Below are 20305 nucleotides of genomic sequence, written 5' to 3'. Positions count from 1 at the left end.
GCACCTCAAAAGAAAGAGCCCACGTTTGTATGTTCGCTAGTAGCTTAACATGTCTAAACACCTCACCCTTCTTGTTGCAGTATCCCATAGAAGGGGTATTGCCCATGAGAACTTGCTCCAGCCTCTCTTTGATGGTTAGCAGAAAGGCCATCAACGACAGGTGAATTGCCCTCAACTCCAGCAAATTGATGTGGAGGTAGGTCTTCACTGGAGACTAGAGTTGTCTGGTGCTGGGACTACTGAGACTTGAGATCCCATTGTAGAGCTTGCATGTGCCACCTGGCATGGTCTGTGAACAGGATGCAGGAGTGCAGTAGATCAAGAAGCCTAAAACCTTCCTCAAGAATGTCCTAGACTTGTTCATCTGGAGGCAAGGCACGTAAAGGAAGCTACTGCAGAAATGTCAGATGTGAGAACCCCAATGATATCGGGGAGGTGGTCTGCGACTGACTGGCATGCCCTCCTGCAACAGCCTATCATAGAGGTGGAAGACTGGTACCTTAAAAGATGGGTAGCAACCACCACCATCCCTTTTGTGAAGATCTAAGGGGCACTGGTGAATGACAAAAGCGAGCATGAAAGTACTCATGGCCCATCTTCAACCACAGCTAGCACCTGTGGCCTGTTCAGGAATATGAAATGAGGCATTATGCAGGTCCAACGCCACTATCCAGGTAGGATGTATCCCCATTGTACAATTTGAAGGACCCACCTGTCTGATGTGATGCTCTGCCTCACATGAATGATTTAGTGGACACTGTCTTCTACCGGGTAATGTGTGCCAAAAAGAAGTTTTGAAGTTTTTGCCAGAAGGGCTGGGGATTGGGAGGAACTCTGCCCTTGATGCACTGATAGTTGTCTGTTGGGGCCATAGCCTGACCTTGAAAGGGCTGGGAGGCCTGTGGTTAGGACCGTGGCACTGGGGCTGCCTGTTATCCAAGCTCCAGTCATATCCCTGAAAAGAGAGAATGTGGTGGAGAGACTAGCAAACTGATGCTATAAGGCCCAAAGAGCATGCCGTGGCTCAGATAGCTTTTAAAAGTTCCAAGGCTGAGTCAGATTTTTTGATGTACAGAAGGGACACCACATTATAAGAGACATAAGTCCCTACAAAAAAACTTAAGGATAATGATACACAGAACTGCATTAAGACCTGTGTCGATATTCTCCTAATGGAGAGACAGTGCATTTATTATTTACAAAATCATCAAAAAACACAAAGTAAAAACAAATACAAAATTACGTGGGTAAGAGGTTGGAAGTCAACAAATTGCCAAACCTCAAGCATTTATGCACATAGTGACTTCAACAATAGATACATATTGGAAACAGTCACAGTAAAAAAGACATCTTCTGCTCCACATAAATTAAAATGAGTCAGTTTAGAGTCGAGATGCACAAGTCGCAACGTTTCGATCCCACCTAAAATTGGGGGGGTCATCATCAGGACACACGAGTATATGCCTGAGAGGAAGCCTGTACAAGATGGAAAAATGGAGGAGGTGGGGGGGGGGGGGGAGCAGGGAGAGGGGAGAAAAAAGGAAGAAGGGGTGGGGAAAAAGGGCCAAAAGTAAAAAAAAAAAAAAAGAAAAATCGAGAAAAAGGAGAGAGAAAAAAGGAGAAAGGTTAAATTGGTATCGAATAGGGCCGATGAAACAAGACACCAGTGTGAAGTGCATATACATTCAAGATGTGAGTGAGGCATCAGAAAACTGGGTGCCAATGTGCCCCTTGAGATAAGGACCAGCAGAGTGTTATTTCAAGTGCACATGTAGAAAGTAAGAGCCCATGAGCGACGAGTGAATCAAATAGTTAATGCAGAAAAACTGACCTGTGGGGCTTTCAAGGGTAACTTCCCTTGAAGAATACTGAGTAAGTATGAATATTGAAGCCGAAGCTCCACAGGCATGAGCCTGATACCGCTCAGAATAAAGTGGCAACCTAAGGAAGACAGAAGTGTGACGTGACTAAAATGTGGGCAATGTCGCCAACAGGGTGAGGGTGCAAATCAACTTTCTGCATATTATGAAAAACGCGGGAGAAGGAATAACCAGCCGGCTACAATCAAGGATCCCTGTTTTTGAGCCCCGATGCGGAAAAAGCCAATGATGGGTCTGAAGGAGACATAAGGAAAAGGGAATTCAAGCGGATAAATGGTGCTACGGACGTTACGGGTGAGAAAGCCGAAGAACAGGTTTACCGTGAAAACGCGCAGTAGAATGATGGGAGGAGCCCTTCGGAAGCGCAGAAGAAGTGCGATTACTCTACATGCACGATATTGAACTAACCCGGTGTCCAGCGAATGCGCATTGGAGCACAAGGAAGAGCTAGTAGTCGTATCTGGAAAGCCAATAAAGGTTGGGGATGGGCGCCGTGATGGACGACCACAATGAAGGAAACGAGTAAGGAAGGGTAGTGTGTAGCGCATATCTACGAATTTACAGAGGAAAGGATAATTAGATAGTGCAGGATCTGCAGGATATCTACAACAAAAATAAAAAATACAAATTAAAAAAGAGACAGATTGAAGAACTCAAATGAGACAAGTTATAGGATGTACACCCCCATTTAACATATCCCAAAAATATAATGCAGCATATGACCTTTAAGGGGAAATCACATTATAAAAAAATCAGTTAAATTAACCATATGGAATAAATGTGAATTTATTTATACTGTCTCCGGAACATCAAGTAAGGTAGCAGTATCATCCAGTAAAGAAGCGGTGTTGGTAAGAGTCTGATCTCTGCTGGTGCCAAAAAAAACTGGAAGAATTAAAGAGAAGGTCTTAGAAGTGGGATTCACAGATTAAATCAAGATAGTCCAATTCTCAGTTCTGTTGAGTCCAGTGTGTAGACTATTAGTCTGTAATATCCAGCTCAGTTACTCTTTGTTGAGGATGGTACTGATGTTTTTACTGCATGGTGGTGGTTTGATCACATTGCTGCCTTACCATTTTAAGTCGTCCTCTGTGTGTCCTTGATCTGTGAAGTGCTCCACCAATGGTGCATTCGGTGTCTTACATCTGAGTCGGCTCCGATGTTGATGGATCCGGATTCTGATATTTTGAGTAGTTTGGCCTATATAAATTAGGTTACAGGGACACAGGATAGCATGCATAACATTGGTGGTGTTACAATTCGAGAATTGGCTCATCGTTATCTGGAGGTTTCTGGAAGTAAACTCTTTGGTTCCGATTGTCAGATGGCAAACACTGCAATCTGCACATTTGAAATGCCCCACCACAGGTGGTAAGTCCCACATATCCGCAAGGGTTCGAGATTTTTTTGGGTGGGAAGGGCTGCTTTAACCAAGTGGTCTCTAATGTTTTTGTTTTTGCGGAAGGCAAATAGAGGGCGTTCTAATGTCATGTTGAAAGCATTGAGAATTGGCCAGTGTTATAAAATGTATTTCTTGACCTGGTCATTTTCTGTTTTAGACTTGGGTGTCAAGAGTGCTTCAATAGGACAATACCAAGCTCTTTTCAATGACCTTCTGACAAGTTTGCGAAGATAACCCCTGATCATGAGTTTGTGGGACAAATTGTTAGCTTCATGAAAATAGTCCTGTTTCAAAGAACAATTCCTTCTTATGCGTAGGAATTGGGAGAATGGTAAGGAGTCTCTTAATGCATGTCTGTGGTGGCTGTTGTAAGAGAGTAGGGTGTTTCTATCAGTGGGTTTCCAAAATAATGTAGTGTATCATTTTCCTTCGTGTGGTTTGATAAGTAGATCCAGAAAAGCTCTCTGGAATTTACTGTGCGTTATTGTAAATGGTAAACCATTACAGTGGGCATTTAACCAGTCATGGAGCATGATCAATGTAGTTTTAGAGCCTTGCCAAATCATGAAAATATCGTGGATATATCTCTTCCACATTATGATATTCGACAAGAAGGGTTGGTTTAAGATAAGATTTTATTGGTTTCAAGCCAGTCCATATACAATATCGCTAAATTGGGAGCAAAACCTGCTCCCATAGATTTTCCTTTATTTTGTTGGAAAAAAGTCCCATCAAATGTAAAAAAACTGTGAGTTAGACAAATCTTGAGCAGATGGAGAATAAATGGTGTAGGGACCAAGTGTGGGCGAGTCCTAGAGTCAAGAATATCTTGAATGATATTGATTCCTTCCTCTTAAGGGATAATAGTATACAGAGATTCGACGTCCAAGGTGCACAATATGCAATTGTCAGGATCAAATGGGAGGTCTTCAAATAGGTTGATCAAGTTCATCATATCCTTAGTATAGCATTGTATGCTTGGAACAAAGCCTTTGATAAAGCTGTCCACATAGCGTCCAAGTGGTTCCAAAATAAAGCCACACCCGGACACCATAGGACGTCCCGGCGGGGCATCTGTGTTTTTGTGTATTTTGGAAAGCGTGTAAATCACGGATGTCCTTGGTGATTTGGTATTGAGATAAAGGAATTAATTTTGGCTGAGGAAACCCTCTGACTTACCTGCCTCTGTGATATTGAGAATGAGTTCTTGAATCTCACCGGTGGGGTCAAATCCTAGTCTCTTGTAACGGTTTGTATTAGTCAGTTGCCTGAAGATCTCTTTCTTGTATGTGTCAGTGTCTTGGAGGACAATACCTCTGCCCTCATCTGCTGGCTTAATAATCACATTGTCAACCAGTTTCAATCCCATGAGGGCATTCTTCTCCTGCAGAGGTAGGTTGTATGCAATAAACTTGTGTTTCTGTTCTAGTCCCAAGACCTCCTGTAGGATACGTTTCTCAAAGGTATGGACTTCAGCAGGAATGCTGCTGTGAGGGGGTGAGAATGGAGTATAGGCGGTATTGATTGTTATAGGTTTATCTTGAAAAAAGACATGCAAAAACAAACAAAAATGCAATATTTCAGCTTGCAGTTCCAAAAAGTTAGGATTAACGGTGGGAACAAATGAGAGGCCCTTACTTAATAAATATATGTTCGAGGCATGTGGGCTGCTGAATTCATATCTGTGCATAGATCGCCACCTAGTGTTGGGTCTGGATGATTGCACATTGTTGTCCTGGAAGAGTCTTCGAAGTATCACGAGATAGGTGGCTCCTCCCCTGGACTACAGTGCGCATGGGCATCCTCTCCATCCTCAGATTGTTTTTTTCCGCCATTGGGTTTGGATGTGCTTATCTTACTCAAGTTAGGAAAACTTTATTTAAGAACCAAAAGCCTTTAGGTATCGTCGGTATTGTTTGCGTTGGGTATCGACAACTTAATATACTTGTTCTCGGACTTATTCACCCCTCTCGGACCGAGTTTCGATTCGAACATCGATCGACGTTCAAGGATGGAATCGAGGAGTCCCTTCAAGAGATGTCCTTTATGTCATGCGAAATATCCACACATCGATGTCCATCCGGTGTGTAATAAATGTTTATCACCGGATCACGATGAGTCCAGGTGTATGGCCTGCGCCCGGTTCCGGTCAAAGAAGACACTTCGTAATCGAAGGGCGGCTAGATTGGAGGCCAAACAATCGGCGCCTAACCCGGTTAACATCTTCAGCACCGAGGATGAAGAAGTCGAGAGCCTCGAAGACATAGACTCGAACCATGCTTCGGAGCATGAATCCCAATATGACGACGATGATGAGGTGATCTTCGAGGACGAAGACGTCGTCGTCGAGGTAGGAGACGACGATGAGGCCCTTGGGGCCGAGGAAGATAGCTCGGGCGAGGAGCTAGGCCAATCCGTCGATGCGGAGGCCGAGGGACACAGTCTTGATAAGGCTCAGGTCGAGGGATCGCCTGCGGGCCTTACCCAAGATCAATCGGATCGTTCTACAGCCCCGTCTGAAGGCCCGGCTTCGAACATTTTAAAAGAGCCAGAAATATCAAAAAAGACTGGCTTCGATTCCGTGAAATCGAAACCAAAACCAGCACCGGTCAAATCGAAACCGAAAGTGCAACTGGTTCAGGTCGGCTCGAAGGCGTCAAAGCCCTCCAATCCGTCGACACAGAAGGACATCGGAACCGACCAAAGAAAGGAGGACTTCGGTACCGAGAAACCAAAAAAGGGCGTCGGCACCGAGACACAGAAGAAGGCCCTCGGTCCCGAGAAGACGCAACGGCCTATAGCACCGAAGGTTGGGACACCAACCACCAAGGTCAAGGTAGTCGATCCGACTACGTCAACACCGAAGAGTGCGGCGCCTGACAAAATATCGGATCCACAGGGCGTCGATCCCAAACTTCGGATCGAAGAGCCGAAGGCTGTGAAGAAAACGGAGACCGCGTCGAGGCCTGTCTCCAGAGAGCCTATCGGTTCCAAAGCACCGTCTGCATTCACGTTGCAACAGGTGTCGGAGTCCCTGAAGCGCATCAGGGAACGGGCAACCCTCGAACCGAAAACGGGTCCCGAACCACACAAGGTCGCCAAGGCTCACTCGGCGCCGGCACCGATCAAGTTTGGATTGCCGCCACCAGGGGCACCGAAGATGTTCGAACTTCGGAAGAGTGTCGAACTGCCACGAACAGTGTCCGCAGAAAGAACCGATGTCGAAGACTCGCAGGACCGGTTTATCGACGCCGACACTGGTAGGCGGTTGTTCCGCAAGCGGAGAATTTTTCCAGAAAAGGCTTTGGACTCATACAAAATTCCACTAAAAAGGAAACTGCCGTCAGGTTCGACGCCAGTGCTTGTAGAAACATTCCAGACCTATCATCAGGAACTACCATCCTTTTCTCCTACACACTCTGAGGCGGATCCAGGAGAGGGCAATATTGAGGATGATACCACTTATCCTGTGGATAATGACCCTGATGACCAACAGCAAGACCAAGATCAAGCATGGGGAGACCCTAATGACCCAGGTGACCCACAAGATGCTCCTGACACTCATCTTTATAATATCAAACCATCTCCCACTGAAGATACTACTGCTTTTAACGCCCTCATTGAAAGGGCAGCTGCCAATCACGGTGTGGAACTTCATTCTGACTCTGTGGAGGAGGATTTCTTGGTGGACACGTTCTCCACATCAGAAAGAACGGTCAAGACTCTACCAATGTTAAAAGGAGTTCTTAAACATGCTAAAGACATCTTTAAGGAGACGACCAGGGCACGGGTATTGAACCCGAGAATAGAGAAGAAATACAAACCAGCCCCCGGAGACCCAATGTACATTAAGGGTCAATTGCCGTTGGACTCCATGGTAGTTTCTAATACTCGCAAAAGAGCTAACTCGCAGACTACAGGTGATGCTCCTCCTCCAGACAAGGAGTCCAAAGTGCTAGAAACATCAGGCAAAAGGGTGGCAGCACAGGCAGCAAACATCTGGCGCATTGCCAACACTCAGGCACTCCTGGCCCGATACGACAGGTCACACTACGATACACTAGAAACACTGCTAGAACACCTACCAGATGAATACAAAGATGGAGCGGAGCTCCTCATCAGAGAGGGGCAACTCATTACAAATGCGTCCATCAAATGCGCACTAGATGCAGCTGACACTGCAGCAAGGGCAATCAACACTAGTGTGATGTTGAGGAGGCACGCATGGCTAAGAATATCAGGCTTCAAACCTGAGATTCAAAATAATATCTTGAATCAACCAGTCAACCCAGACTTTTTATTTGGCCCCGAGGTTGACACTACACTGGAAAAAATTAAAAAGGACACAAACTGCGAAATCTATGGGGGCTCTACAGTCGCAGCAGTTTCGGAGTGGCTCCTTTCGTCGCCCTGGAAATAGAGGTGCAGCTAGAGGTCAGGGGTCCCAGCAGCAGTACAGTAAGGGAGGTACCCAGAGTACCTATAATAAAAACAATAGGGGTGGATATCGTGGATCCAGTACCAAAGGCAGAGGACGTGGACACAACAACACCAGGTCCTCCGCCAATAACAAACAGTGACGTCTTGTCGCTGCCCCCCGCACACATAACACCGGTCGGGGGGGGAGACTCCAACAGTTCCTGCCAGTCTGGAGATCCATCACCACAGACAGGTGGGTCAGAGAAATTGTCCAGTACGGTTATTGTCTGGAATTAACATCCAATCCACCCAACATACGACCAAGACACCGTCCTATGTCCGCAGAGCACTTGACATTATTGCAGCAAGAAGTACTAAGTATGCTGCAAAAAGGAGCCATAGAGCTCGTGCCTATGGAACAGCGAGGGTCAGGGGTGTACTCTCTGTAATTCTTAATTCCAAAAAAGGACGGGTCTCTCCGACCAATACTGGACCTCAGACCTCTCAACCAATACATTCTGTCAGAGCATTTTCATATGCTCACCCTCCAGCAGGTTCTGCCGTTACTCAGTCAGGGAGACTTCCTAGCAACACTAGATTTGAAGGATGCGTATTTCCACATACCCATACACCCCTCACACAAAAAATATCTCAGGTTCACTCTTCAGGATCAGCATTATCCGTTCAATGTACTCCCTTTCGGAGTAACAACGGCGCCCAGAGTCTTTACCAAGTGCCTCGCGACAGTGGCTGCACACTTAACCCCTTGCATGCCCGCCCTTTCCCCGCCCAGTGCCGCGCTTTGCATTAGCGGGCGGAGTTCATGAGGAGCTGGACTCGTCATGGGCACAGCGCCACCGCAGCCCATGACGAGTCCAGCTCGTCATGGGCACTGAAGGGGTTAAGGAGACAGCACATTCACGTCTTCCCTTACCTGGACGACTGGCTTGTTCAGGCAAGGTCAGCCCAGCAGTGTGCCAGCCACATATCCCACACCATTCACCTTCTTCACAGTCTAGGATTCTCACTGAATTATCCAAAATCACATCTCCAACCCGCCCACGTACGGCAGTACCTGGGCGCGACAATAGACACTCTGGCTGCCAAAGCTCAGCCAAATTTAGCGAGAATCAACAGCATGCAACTGCTGATAAAAAAGTTCAGACCACAACACTCCCTTCCAGCACGAGTGTTCATGCAGTTGATAGGCATGATGGTCTCATGCATCTAGTCCTGCACGCGAGACTACATATGCGCCCGCTTCAGGAGTGCTTGGCACGTCAATGGAATCAGACTCAAGGACAGTTGAAAGACCTAGTGTTGGTGAGCGGTCGGGCATACAACTCTCTGCATTGGTGGAATCCACAAAACCTTTGCAAGGGCCGACCGTTCCAAGAGCCTGTTCCACAAATAGTACTGACGGCGGACGCGTCTCTCCAGGGATGGGGAGCCCATGTACTCAATTACACAGTGCAGGGACTATGGACGACACAGCAACAGAAGATGCACATCAACCTTCTGGAACTGATGGCTATCTTCCTGGCGATGAAGGCATTCAAAGTACACTTGTGCAACAAAGTCGTGTTGATCCGGACGGACAACATGACTGCCATGTACTACATACAGAAGCAGGGAGGAACACACTCTCCACAGTTGTCTCATCTGGCTCAGAGCATGTGGAGGTGGGCCATTCAGAGGAACATGTTCCTCATGGCAGAACACCTCCCGGGCAAGGACAACCAAATGGCGGATCTGCTCAGCAGACACAGCCACCAAATGCACGAGTGGGAGCTACATCCATCAGTACTCCACCCGTACTTCCAGCAGTGGGGTCATCCAGAGATAGACCTATTCGCCACAAGGGAAAACGCAAAATGCCAAAGCTTTGCCGCCAGGTTTCCGCATCCACAATCGCAGGGCAATGCGATATGGATGAACTGGTCAGGCAGATTTGCGTACGCTTTTCCCCCAGCGCCATTAATACCGCTAGTGGCACGCAAACTACGGCAACACTCAATGACACTCATTCTGGTTGCTCCAATGTGGGCACGCCAGCCATGGTACACCACGTTACTAGAACTGTCCACGGTGCCGCCTCAAAGACTGCGGCTAACGCCCAAACTTTTAACACAGAACCATGGCGAAATTCAGCACCCAGATCCGCAACAGCTGAACCTGGCGATCTGGCTCCTAAAGTCTTAGAGTTTGGCTACCTGAACCTGCCTCCAGAATGTATGAATATCATCAAGGAGGCCAGGAGACCCACGACCAGAGCTTGCTATGCGGCTAAATGGAAAAGATTTGTCATTTACTGTAAAAACAATGACATTAATCCGCTGGATGCATCCATTCAGAACATCATCTGTTACCTGTTACACTTATACCGATGCAATCTGGCGTACAACTCCATCCGTATACATCTGACCGCAATAGCGGCCTATCTTCAGAACAGGCAGCACCTCTCTTTGTTCAAAGTACCTGCCATCAAAGCCTTCTTAGAGGGACTCAAACAAGTGATTCCTCCAACTCACCCACCGGCACCGGTGTGGAACCTGAATGTGGTCCTCACCAGATTGATGGGTCCACCTTTTGAACCTTTACATTCATGTGAGATTCAATTCCTCACCTGGAAAGTAGCCTTCTTAGTGACAATCACTTCGTTGAGAAGAGTTAGTGAACTCCAGGCACTAACCATTCAAGAGCCATTCATACAGGTTCACGCAAACAGAGTTGTACTACGTACTAACCCCACATTCATGCCTAAAGTTATATCGCAGTTCCACATGAATCAGACTATTGAACTGCCAGTTTTCTTTCCAAATCCAGAAAATGTCGCAGAGAGAATGCTCCATACACTAGATGTAAAGAGGGCCCTCATGTACTATATAGACAGAACAAAGGATTTTAGGAAAACAAAACAACTGTTTGTTGCCTTTTCTCCACAACACAAGGGCAACGCCATTTCCAAAGCAGGGATAGCCAGATGGATCGTTAAATGTATTCAAATTTGCTATGAAAAAGCTAAACGAACATTAACGATTCCTCCCAGAGCCCACTCAACACGAAAGTTAGGGGCGTCCATGGCTTTCCTAGGGAATATTCCTTTAGAGGAAATATGTAGAGCAGCCACATGGTCCACTATACATACATTTACAAAACACTACTGTGTAGATGTACATTCCAAACAGCAGGCAGCTGTAGGACAGGCTGTTCTCAAGACCCTTTTTCAGACTGCTGCAGCTGGCACGGGCAGCCGCCGCTAATGGAGGGACTGCTATATAATCTATGCACAGATATGAATTCAGCAGCCCACATGCCTCGAACTGAATATGCTACTTACCAGTATGCATCTGTTCTTGGCATGTAGGGCTGCTGACATTTATTTATTTATTTATTTATTTATTTATTTATTTAACTTATATAGCGCGTTATAACCACTGGGGTCTCTAAGCGCTGTTTGTCCAGATTACGTAGTGAGGTATGGCATTCACTTGATCCCAGCAGTGCGCCTAGGGTCTGCTCCATGCTTGCTTAAAAAGTACAGTTTTTAACTTTTTCCTGAAGGATAGCAAATTGCATTCCTTCCTAAGTTCTGGGGCCAGTTTGTTCCACAAAGCTGGGAGTGTGTTGGAGAAAGCACGTCCCCCCACCGTGGCCAGTTTGAAACGGGATTGGGACAAGAGGGTAGCGTCCGACGAGCGCAAAGTCCTGCCCGGTATATATGGGAGTAGGCAGGATTTCAAATATCTTGGTGCTTTACCATACAGCGCCTTGTGTACGATGCACAATCCTTTAAATACAACCCTCTGCCGAATCGGGAGCCAATGTAGCTCCTGCATCAGGGGGGAAGAGTGGGCAGTCCTGGGTTTCTTATAGATCAACCTGGCTGCATCATTCATAACCCCCTGTAGTTTATCCAGCAACTGCTGGGGTAAACCTATATACAGGGAGTTCCCGTAGTCCAGCCTAGCCAGGATTGTGGCTGAGACCACGTGTCTCAAAGTAGAGAATGAGAGTAATGCAGAGATCTTCCTTAATTGTCGTATCAGGCCTATACAAGTACCCACTACCGTAGTGACTTGTTTTTTCATGGATAGTTTGTCATCCACATATAGGCCCAGACTTTTGACTGCAGTCGCCGGTTTCGGTGGCACACCCAGCTCCACAGGCCAAAATTTCTCGCTCCAGGGGTTGCCCGAGATGGAAATGGGCAACACTTCCGTCTTATCCGGGTTGATTTTTAAGGACTTCTCGGACATCCAGTTAACCGTGGCTTTGAGTATGTCCTGTAACCTGGTGGACACTCCCGGGCCATCATCCAGCCGGATGATTATCTGGGTATCATCGGCGTAGTTGTATACTAGGCAGTCCATCCTATTCAGGAGTGTGATTAATGGCTGCAGGTAAATATTAAAGAGTAGGGGTGACAGGGCAGATCCCTGTGGAACCCCGCAGGTGATGGGAGCAGAGGTGGAAAGTAAGTCCCCCAACTGTACTCTTTGTGTCCTGCCCTGCAGGAATGACGTAAGCCATGCATGTGCTGTACCCCTGATACCAAAAGATCTCAACCGTGACAAAAGCTGTTCATGACACACGGTATCAAAAGCCGCGGAGAGATCCAGTAGTACCAGGGCGCTCGGTGTTTTTACATCAACCCGAGTTCTCAATTCATCCAGGATTGATAGCATGACGAATTCCGTGCTATGGTTAGCACGGAACCCTGCCTGATTGGACTCCAGCAGGTTGTTGCTCTCTAGATGACCTGAGAGTAATGTTAACACATGCTGCTCAATCACCTTAGCCAGGAAAGGCAACTGGGAGATGGGTCGAAAGTTCTTCAAACACTTCGTGTCCGATCCAGGTTTTTTTAGTAGAGGAATCAGGCGAGCCTCTTTAAAAGCTAGAGGGACCTGTCCTGTGTGAAGGGAGGTGTTCAGCAAATGCAAAACCTCATCCTCAATTCCTGGCAATGCCAACTTGAACACATCAGGAGGGCATGGATCCACCAGGGAACCCGATTTGACTCGGTCCGTGATCGTAAATAGTTCTTGTTTTGAAATTGGGGAGAACTCAACTAGTGGTGAAATATCTGGCGGGACAGTGAGGTCCGGTGGGTAAGGACATTCGAGGGGTGTAGTTGCAGCAATTTCTCCCAGAATATCGGAGATCTTATTCACGAAGAAATCCTGGAACCTCTGGCAATCCTCCTGGGTGAACTCAGTACTTTGCTCTTTATTTATCCTGAGCTCCGCCAGGACCCGGAAGATTTCCTTCTGTGGATTTCTAGCTGCAACTATTCTTTCCTCAAAGAAAGCAGCCTTCCTAGTTTGGATGGCTAGTTTGTAATTCGCTAAGGATGAAATGTATTCTTTCTTGGCCATGGCGTCATACTCTTTGCGCCATGCCCGTTCTTTCTTCCTCACCCCCCGTTTCGTATCCCGTAGGGAGTCATTGTACCAAGGGGCCCCAGCTCCTCTCTCCACCTTCTTCACCCTACGAAGGGGTGCCACCAAATCAATGGCGCTCCCCAGTTTATGCTGAAGGTGACCACAGAGGGCATCAATGTTAGCATCCTGCTCCTTTACTGAAGGAGACTGTTCCAGGAGGTATCTGCTCCTTTACTGAAGGAGACTGTTCCAGGAGGTAGACCATTTTTTCCCCATCAAAGTTTCTCCACTTCCGGGCCATTTTCCAACCTTCCCCAGGTTTGGACAAATGGCCACTCAATAAAATTCTACCCTTTATTAAAAAGTGGTCAGACCAGGCACAAGGCAAGATCTCTGTAGAACCCTGGGCTGACATGGTGGTCCAGACTAGATCAAGCATATGTCCCTTCTCATGTGTCGGTCCCTTCACCTGTTGGGTGAAATCCAAGGAGGAGATAGCCTCCTCGATCTGTAGTGCTTGTCCCTCTTTGGGGGATTTTTCCCAATAGTAGTTAAAGTCCCCAACAACAACCATTTTGTCATATCTCGAGCGCAGATCCTGAACCAATCTAGTAAAAAGAACCGGAAAATCAGGCGACGCCCAAGGCGGTCGGTACACCACCAAAAACACCACACATACCGCCCCCCGCCTGAGCTTTACCCCCATAACCTCTGCTCCCCCTAGGGTTTCGGAAAGAAACCTTTCGGCGCGGAGACGTGCCTGATAGAGGAGAGCTACTCCACCTCCTTTCTTAGCTCCCCCCCTATTGAAATGGAGTGCCAGATAATTATCTGGTAGGGCCGCCACTAAGTCCGGCGCCGAGCAATCCTCCAGCCATGTTTCGGTGAGCGCAAGGGCATCTAGCTCCCCGTCTTCCAGAAGTGAAAAGACCTCCAACTTATGGCCCTGCAAAGAGCGCGTATTCAGCAGGCCATAGTTTAGAGTATGAGTATTAGAGTCGCGCTGCCGCGCTCTTGTGCTCTTGGGTGAAATCAGCAGGCCCTCCCGAGCCAGCAGATGTATACAGTCCTGGTCAAGACGGGACTTACCCATATTAAGCTCCAATAGTTCATTCATATCGCCCACCCTCCTCCCCGGCGCCTGTAGCGGCTGCAGCACTCAGAATTACTGTATAGCATGGTCATCACTTACTGTATCTACTCCATCACTGCCACAATGGCGAAAAACAATCTGAGGATGGAGAGGATGCCCATGCGCACTGTAGTCCAGGGGAGGAGCCACCTATCTCGTGATACTTCGAAGACTCTTCCAGGACAACAATGTGCAATCATCCGGACCCAACACTAGGTGGCGATCTATGCACAGATATGAATGTCAGCAGCCCTACATGCCAAGAACAGATGCATACTGGTAAGTAGCATATTCATTCCTCTTCAGATAGTTGATAATGGCAGAGGTTAAAGATGGGTATGGTCTTGTGGTCTGACATGTCTAGGGTGCAGGAAGCATGTAAATTATTCGTGGTTACCATTGGTAATAGTTTTATCTTGTCGGCCGGTCTCCTGGTGCACAGAAGGGACACTTCAAAGGACATGTCCATTAGGGATGCAAAGACGCCCCTGTAGAAGCCTGTGCTTCTCATCCAGGCATTGGACAGAAGCAACACATGTTTCAGAAGCCTGTACGAGACAGTCTGTGGTATATAGGCCTGATCGAATAACAAACTTGGCTATCCTGACTGGTTTGGGCCAAAGAAGCTCATAAGTCTTTGGAACTGCCTTGAGACCCCACCAACTGGGTCCAACAATGCTTTGGCATGAAAAAGTTTACTTCATGCTTCGAATGGCTTTTGGATTTATCTGGGTGCAGTCATTGCAGGCCTTGGAGTTGTGCGCCAAACCCAAACCAGGGCAGACCTTGTGGGTATCTGTCACAGACTTCTGTTTGTGACAGTGCTTACAAGGTTTGAAGCCTGTAGTTTTAAGAGTGTGCTATGTTCCCTTGCACACTGGAAAAATCTCAAAGAAATTCTAGAGAAAACATCTGTACAAGGCATGAAGAAAAAGAGCAGAGCTCCTGATCCGCATCTGAAGGTATGGAAAGAAAGAAACTGACGTCAACGTGCATGGGTGTCATTTATATGCAGCTGCATTTGTTACTTCCGGAGTGGAACGAAGTCTGCACAGAGTCGGACAGCCCCACGTACTGGCTCACAGGAGCACCTCTTTGAGTTTTCGGACCCAGTGTGGCGCCTTGGGGTATACTAAGTATCCATCAGAAAGTGTTCTTTAGGAATATACTATGATATGTTCTACACCTAACCTTTCCAACTTGGGCTTTTTCTCTTTCCTAGTAGCAGAATGAGATTAACAGGAAGGTTTTTAATGAGCTGACACCACAATCTTGATTTGAAGCTTTTGAATAGGTCCAACACTGTTGCAACCATTTCCTACCACATTTCGCTGCCATTCAAAAATGTGAAGTAAAGTGGACCTGTATTGGGTTAGCAGGACTGTAAAAGTGTCATTGTTGCTACAGTTTTAGTTGCATTTGATTTTCTCTTTATTTCCCCTCCTCACTTATTAATGTTATTTTCATTTTATAGCCCCGATGCAGACTTTAAAACTATGACAAGCAAGTGGCCAGCAGTTTGGGTCAAAATCACCTCGAGTTGGGTATGCCTTCTGCTGTATGTCTGGACCCTGGCAGCGCCAGCCATTCTGACCAATCGCGAGTTCAGTTAAGCATTCCTCGTTCATCAGATCACATTCCCTTTTGCCAGTTGAAAAGTTAAATCTTCACACATTACTTAGATTGGTTAAAAATGGAGAAAGCTGTTTGGATTCCTCCGAACATTGTGCAACGTGCAGATTGTAACGTTCTATGCGTGCTAGACCAAATAATGCTTAATGTTGTAAAGCCATGTTAAGTTGTGTTGCACTTTGTAAGACTATATGATCTCTCTCTCTATATATATATATATATATATATATCTGTATACAGTTTTGATTTTCATCCGCCATAGTAGCACTGTGATTTGCTTAGAAAGAAAATTGCAATAGTTCATTAACTTATGTTTTAAATGTTGCTCAGTGTACACAGATACATTATATTTTATTTTACCTTTATTGTACCATTAATGAAGAACAGTGAGTACAGTAACTTAAAAAAGCATGGATTCTTTTTTTAGATTCACAGATTTTGCCAAAATTTGCTGCACAATCATTGTAACACCTAATATATGTCCCCGTGTGTAGAATTAGACTCCCTTGATATTTGGAAAATTGTGCCAAACATGTACATCGTTTTGGCCCACTTTTATTAGGATTGGCCTGACATTGCAACTGTCTGCAGGACCAATTATTACCAATACTCTAAAAATGACATACTGAGACTTTGGCTCCATTCAGGGCAGTATTACTATTCCACCCCCATGCTAGCGGTTGATTAGTGTATCAATGCACCTTCCAAGAAACGTTTGCACTAGAGTCTATACAGAAAGCAATCCTTCCGGCTACTTTTTCTCCCAGCTTTGTTAAAACCAGGAGGGTAGGCTTTAAGGTGATAAACCGCATTGGTGTGCAATACATGTAAACAGCATTTGTGAACACCTGTGTTTACATGCAGTGGCTCAAAGCCAGCCCTTTTGACCTTGGGCAATGCAAGTATTTTTATTTTTGGAAGCAGAAAACTTTATTTCAAAGCAGGGACGTCTCCCTTTCTAGCAATTGTCTTTTTCAATTAAACGTTTCTCTTAGTAGCTCACATTATATAAATGACTATCTTCATTACACATTCTGTTTTAAACCTAAACAATTTTTATAAGCACGCATGCAAGCAGGTTTACTTGCGACATAGAGAAAGTGGTATTTCTTGATAATACAGTGTTTATTAAACTGTCTGCATGTATTTAAAGGAGGCAGTATGATGCTCCAATAAATATACTTATTTCAACTACAATAAATTAATATATTGTATATATATATTTCGTTCTTGCACTTGTAATTTCACAAACAGGAGTGATTTGGAGATACACAGTTCATGGAAACAGCATTCTCATGAATTCCAAATGTCATCCAAAATGGAAGTCTTGAAAATCATTTCTTCAATCTGATTAACAAGTTGCTAAGCATGACAATCACTTTGACTAATCAATACAAGCTATGTAGTTTAATTAAGCCACATTATTCAGTGAGCACTACACCCACGAAAACTAATAAAAGTATATATACCCTCACAAGTAGCTCTCCCTTGATCCTTTTTTGCGGTTTGCTTTACTAAAGCCAACCAATAGTATACTCCAGTGTTCCTTTTCATATACATTTATCTGCTTGAAAAATAAATATTTTTTGTGTCATAAAGCATGTAATTTAAAAATATGTATATGATGGCTGAATAGTGCATAATTGTGTAATTATGCCATCTCTGTATTTTTGTTTGGATTATTAGGTCACCAGAAACCCTTAGTGGCATTACATTACTGTTTCTTTCAGAAAATGTATGTTTGAAAATAATGACCATTTGTGAAATAAGATTAATTGACTAGGTGCACGAAACTTCTCCTAGAAATCTAACATTGATAGTGCAAACAATTGATTTAAAAAAGTTCACTTACAGGGACAATCTTTAAGTTAGCTTACGTTCTTGTGAACCAACAGTCCCCATTGATTTAGAGATCTGCTGAATGTTACGCATCGCAGATTCCAAATTTGTGTGAATTTAACAGCTTGAAGATAGTGGACTTAAACCAACTGGCTTTTGTCTGATTGATGCAGAACTGTGGTTACCTAGATTTTGTTTCGGTCCTTATTGAACAAAGGTTAAAACAAAATAAGTGCTGGGGTGCATTCTAGCTGCCTTGGAGCTGCAAAAAGACTTAATTTGTTTGTGACAAAATTTAAATTTACTTTTACAAATTTGAATTTGCAGTCAACATCTTGGACAAATCCTACAGCTTTTTGAATGTTTTCTTTGCAAAAAAAAAAAAAGCTGTGTTGTTCCTTTTATATAGTGCTATGAAAGGAATTTGTTTAAATGTTTTGAACCTAAACTATAAATATTTAAACCGCCAGGAAACTTTTAATTTGTCCAATTAACCTCAAATGTACACATCCATAAACAGCTGATTAGGATTAGTGAGTTTTTCCTTGTTTTGTGGTCTCGAGTTCTCTGGTGAAATGTAAAATGAAAAACATAATTTCTGTGGCTTATTACATCCAATTTCCACCTACATTTTATTCCTTGTACTTCTTTTTCTCTCTCGCTAGAACAGCACACAATATATTTTCAAATTGTACAAATTTCTCAGCGAGCCCTCAGCCATTCCAGTCACAAATGTAAACCCTATTCAAAAGTGGTGCACACCACCCTTCTGGTTGAAGTCTTCTCCCCAAGACAAGAAACCTTACCTTAACAGTTGCTAAAGAAATGCTACAATTAGGACTTTCACCTTGCCATTGAGAATGCAGCCATTTTCTTTTATATCACTACCTAATTTTTTTGCTGCTTGAAGATTTTGAGCTGTGGGCCTGTTTTCGTAAGTTGCACAGCTGCCTTGACTAGGCAAGCATATAGATGTTGTTTAAAGTCTACTGTACTTATTTACCAATTAAGTAATTTCCATATGATGTATCCCTAATGAAGATGTTGCGACATTGTGTTTGTGTCGTGTGCATCAAGCACTAAACTGGTTTACACTGTAAAGATTTCATAAAGAGATTTTAGCATAATTGTGCCTCGTGTTTTTCATTCTGTAACACCTGTTGGGGGGTCATATGTTTTGGAATAATTTGCAGAAACACAGTGGAAGTCTGTATAAAATTATGACAAAAGCGCTCTTTGATTGTCTATTTGCAAACACTTGACTGTCATTGGGTTCTATATGGAGGTTTTGACGCACTGGGTATATTGCTTAAGCACTGCACAACACCCCGTGATTTGATGTGCCTTAAATGGTCTCGCTCATGCAAATGTGTGATCTATAAAGGACTGAAGAGCAATAAACAGCAGCATTACATACGCTGATACCGAAGTAATAGTAGGTATTAATTTTCCTAGATGGGTGAAAATCCACAACTAGGTGTGATGATACTCATATTGAGCCTCAACACTGCTTTGTGTGCTGCAGGGCAGAAAGAGGTGTTCAAAGAGCATGCATGCCAGAATTTAAGATATTTTCGTTAGACACAGCCTAACTAAAATCGATAATGGGCAGGTAAAGTGGATCACGAGGCAGTAAAGATCGAACAGGCAGGTGTGGCGATGAGAGAGCTGATTGAGTGGCCTTTTGAGGTGGGTGGGTTGAGAGAAGAAGTGTGTGAGATTCACTAGCGATAGGCAAGGGAAGTAACAAGGAGGAAGAATGCGGTTTGGTTCTTTTCCTCCCTGCAGCGATAGGACTTCCTCTGCTTGATTGACAGGACGGTTCACCCAATTGGCCATTGGCATGATTGCCTTGCGATGCAGTTAACCGAAAAATGTTAGAGAATGGGTAGCATGGTCGTAGAGGAATTCTGAGTTGATTTTGACTCCTCCCAGTGCCCTGTTCCAAATACAGGTAGTAATGCATGGCAAGGAAGGGCCCACTTCTCCTTTACGGCCGAATCTAAAAAAAAATAGCAGAATTGTCAAACGCTGAAAACATTCTTCGTGGCTCTTAACCTGTAACGAATAGGTTTTGCATAAGGCACTTTTACTTCAAGGCTATTATTCGGGCAGGAACAAAAAAAAAAACAGAAGGTAAAACATATGTAGCAAGCATTAGCAAAGCCAATTGGTCTGGCCTTATTTGTCAAAAATGTTTCTGGTGCGATGGTTTTACTTATTCATTGTTTATCTCTTTCTTTGAAACCCTATATCAGATAAATTAAAAGTTTAAAAAGACACAATGGTATAGCTTAAAGGAGGTGGCTCTATGCTTGCAATTTTATATATATATATATATATATATATATATATATATATATATATATATATATACACACACACAAATTTTAAGAAAAGCATTGAACCAGACTTTGCCAATGCTCGTTCTATGGAGGGGGGGGGGGTAGCATTTTTAATGGAATTTTTTTTAAACCAAACTGAATAGCTGATGATGATGCACAAGATGCCTTTTTACAAGGAGCCTAAGTACGCCTATAAGGAATGTCAATTCCCTCGGCAAGAACTTTGTGTTTGTTGTTTTACTCAGAAATGGGTGGACAGACTGTGGTAA

The 20305-nt window shown here is 44.6% G+C and overlaps 1 protein-coding gene across 1 annotated transcript in view; it reads left to right on the top strand.

Moving 5' to 3' along the window:
- SERINC3 (serine incorporator 3) overlaps positions 1 to 18818 on the top strand; it is a 161443-nt gene extending 142625 nt beyond the window's left edge. The window contains exon 10 of the mRNA XM_085619321.1: positions 15695 to 18818. Coding sequence (XP_085475447.1) covers positions 15695 to 15833 — 139 coding nt within the window. The 3' untranslated portion in view covers positions 15834 to 18818. The remainder of the gene's footprint in view (positions 1 to 15694) is intronic.
- Positions 18819 to 20305: the final 1487 nt, after the last annotated feature.

This window comes from Triturus cristatus, chromosome 7 (genome assembly GCF_964204655.1).
Source record: "Triturus cristatus chromosome 7, aTriCri1.1, whole genome shotgun sequence".
In the NCBI taxonomy this organism is placed as follows: domain Eukaryota; kingdom Metazoa; phylum Chordata; class Amphibia; order Caudata; family Salamandridae; genus Triturus; species Triturus cristatus.
The sequence above is the reverse complement of the archived record's forward strand: the minus strand, read 5'-3'. Positions and strand labels throughout refer to the sequence as shown.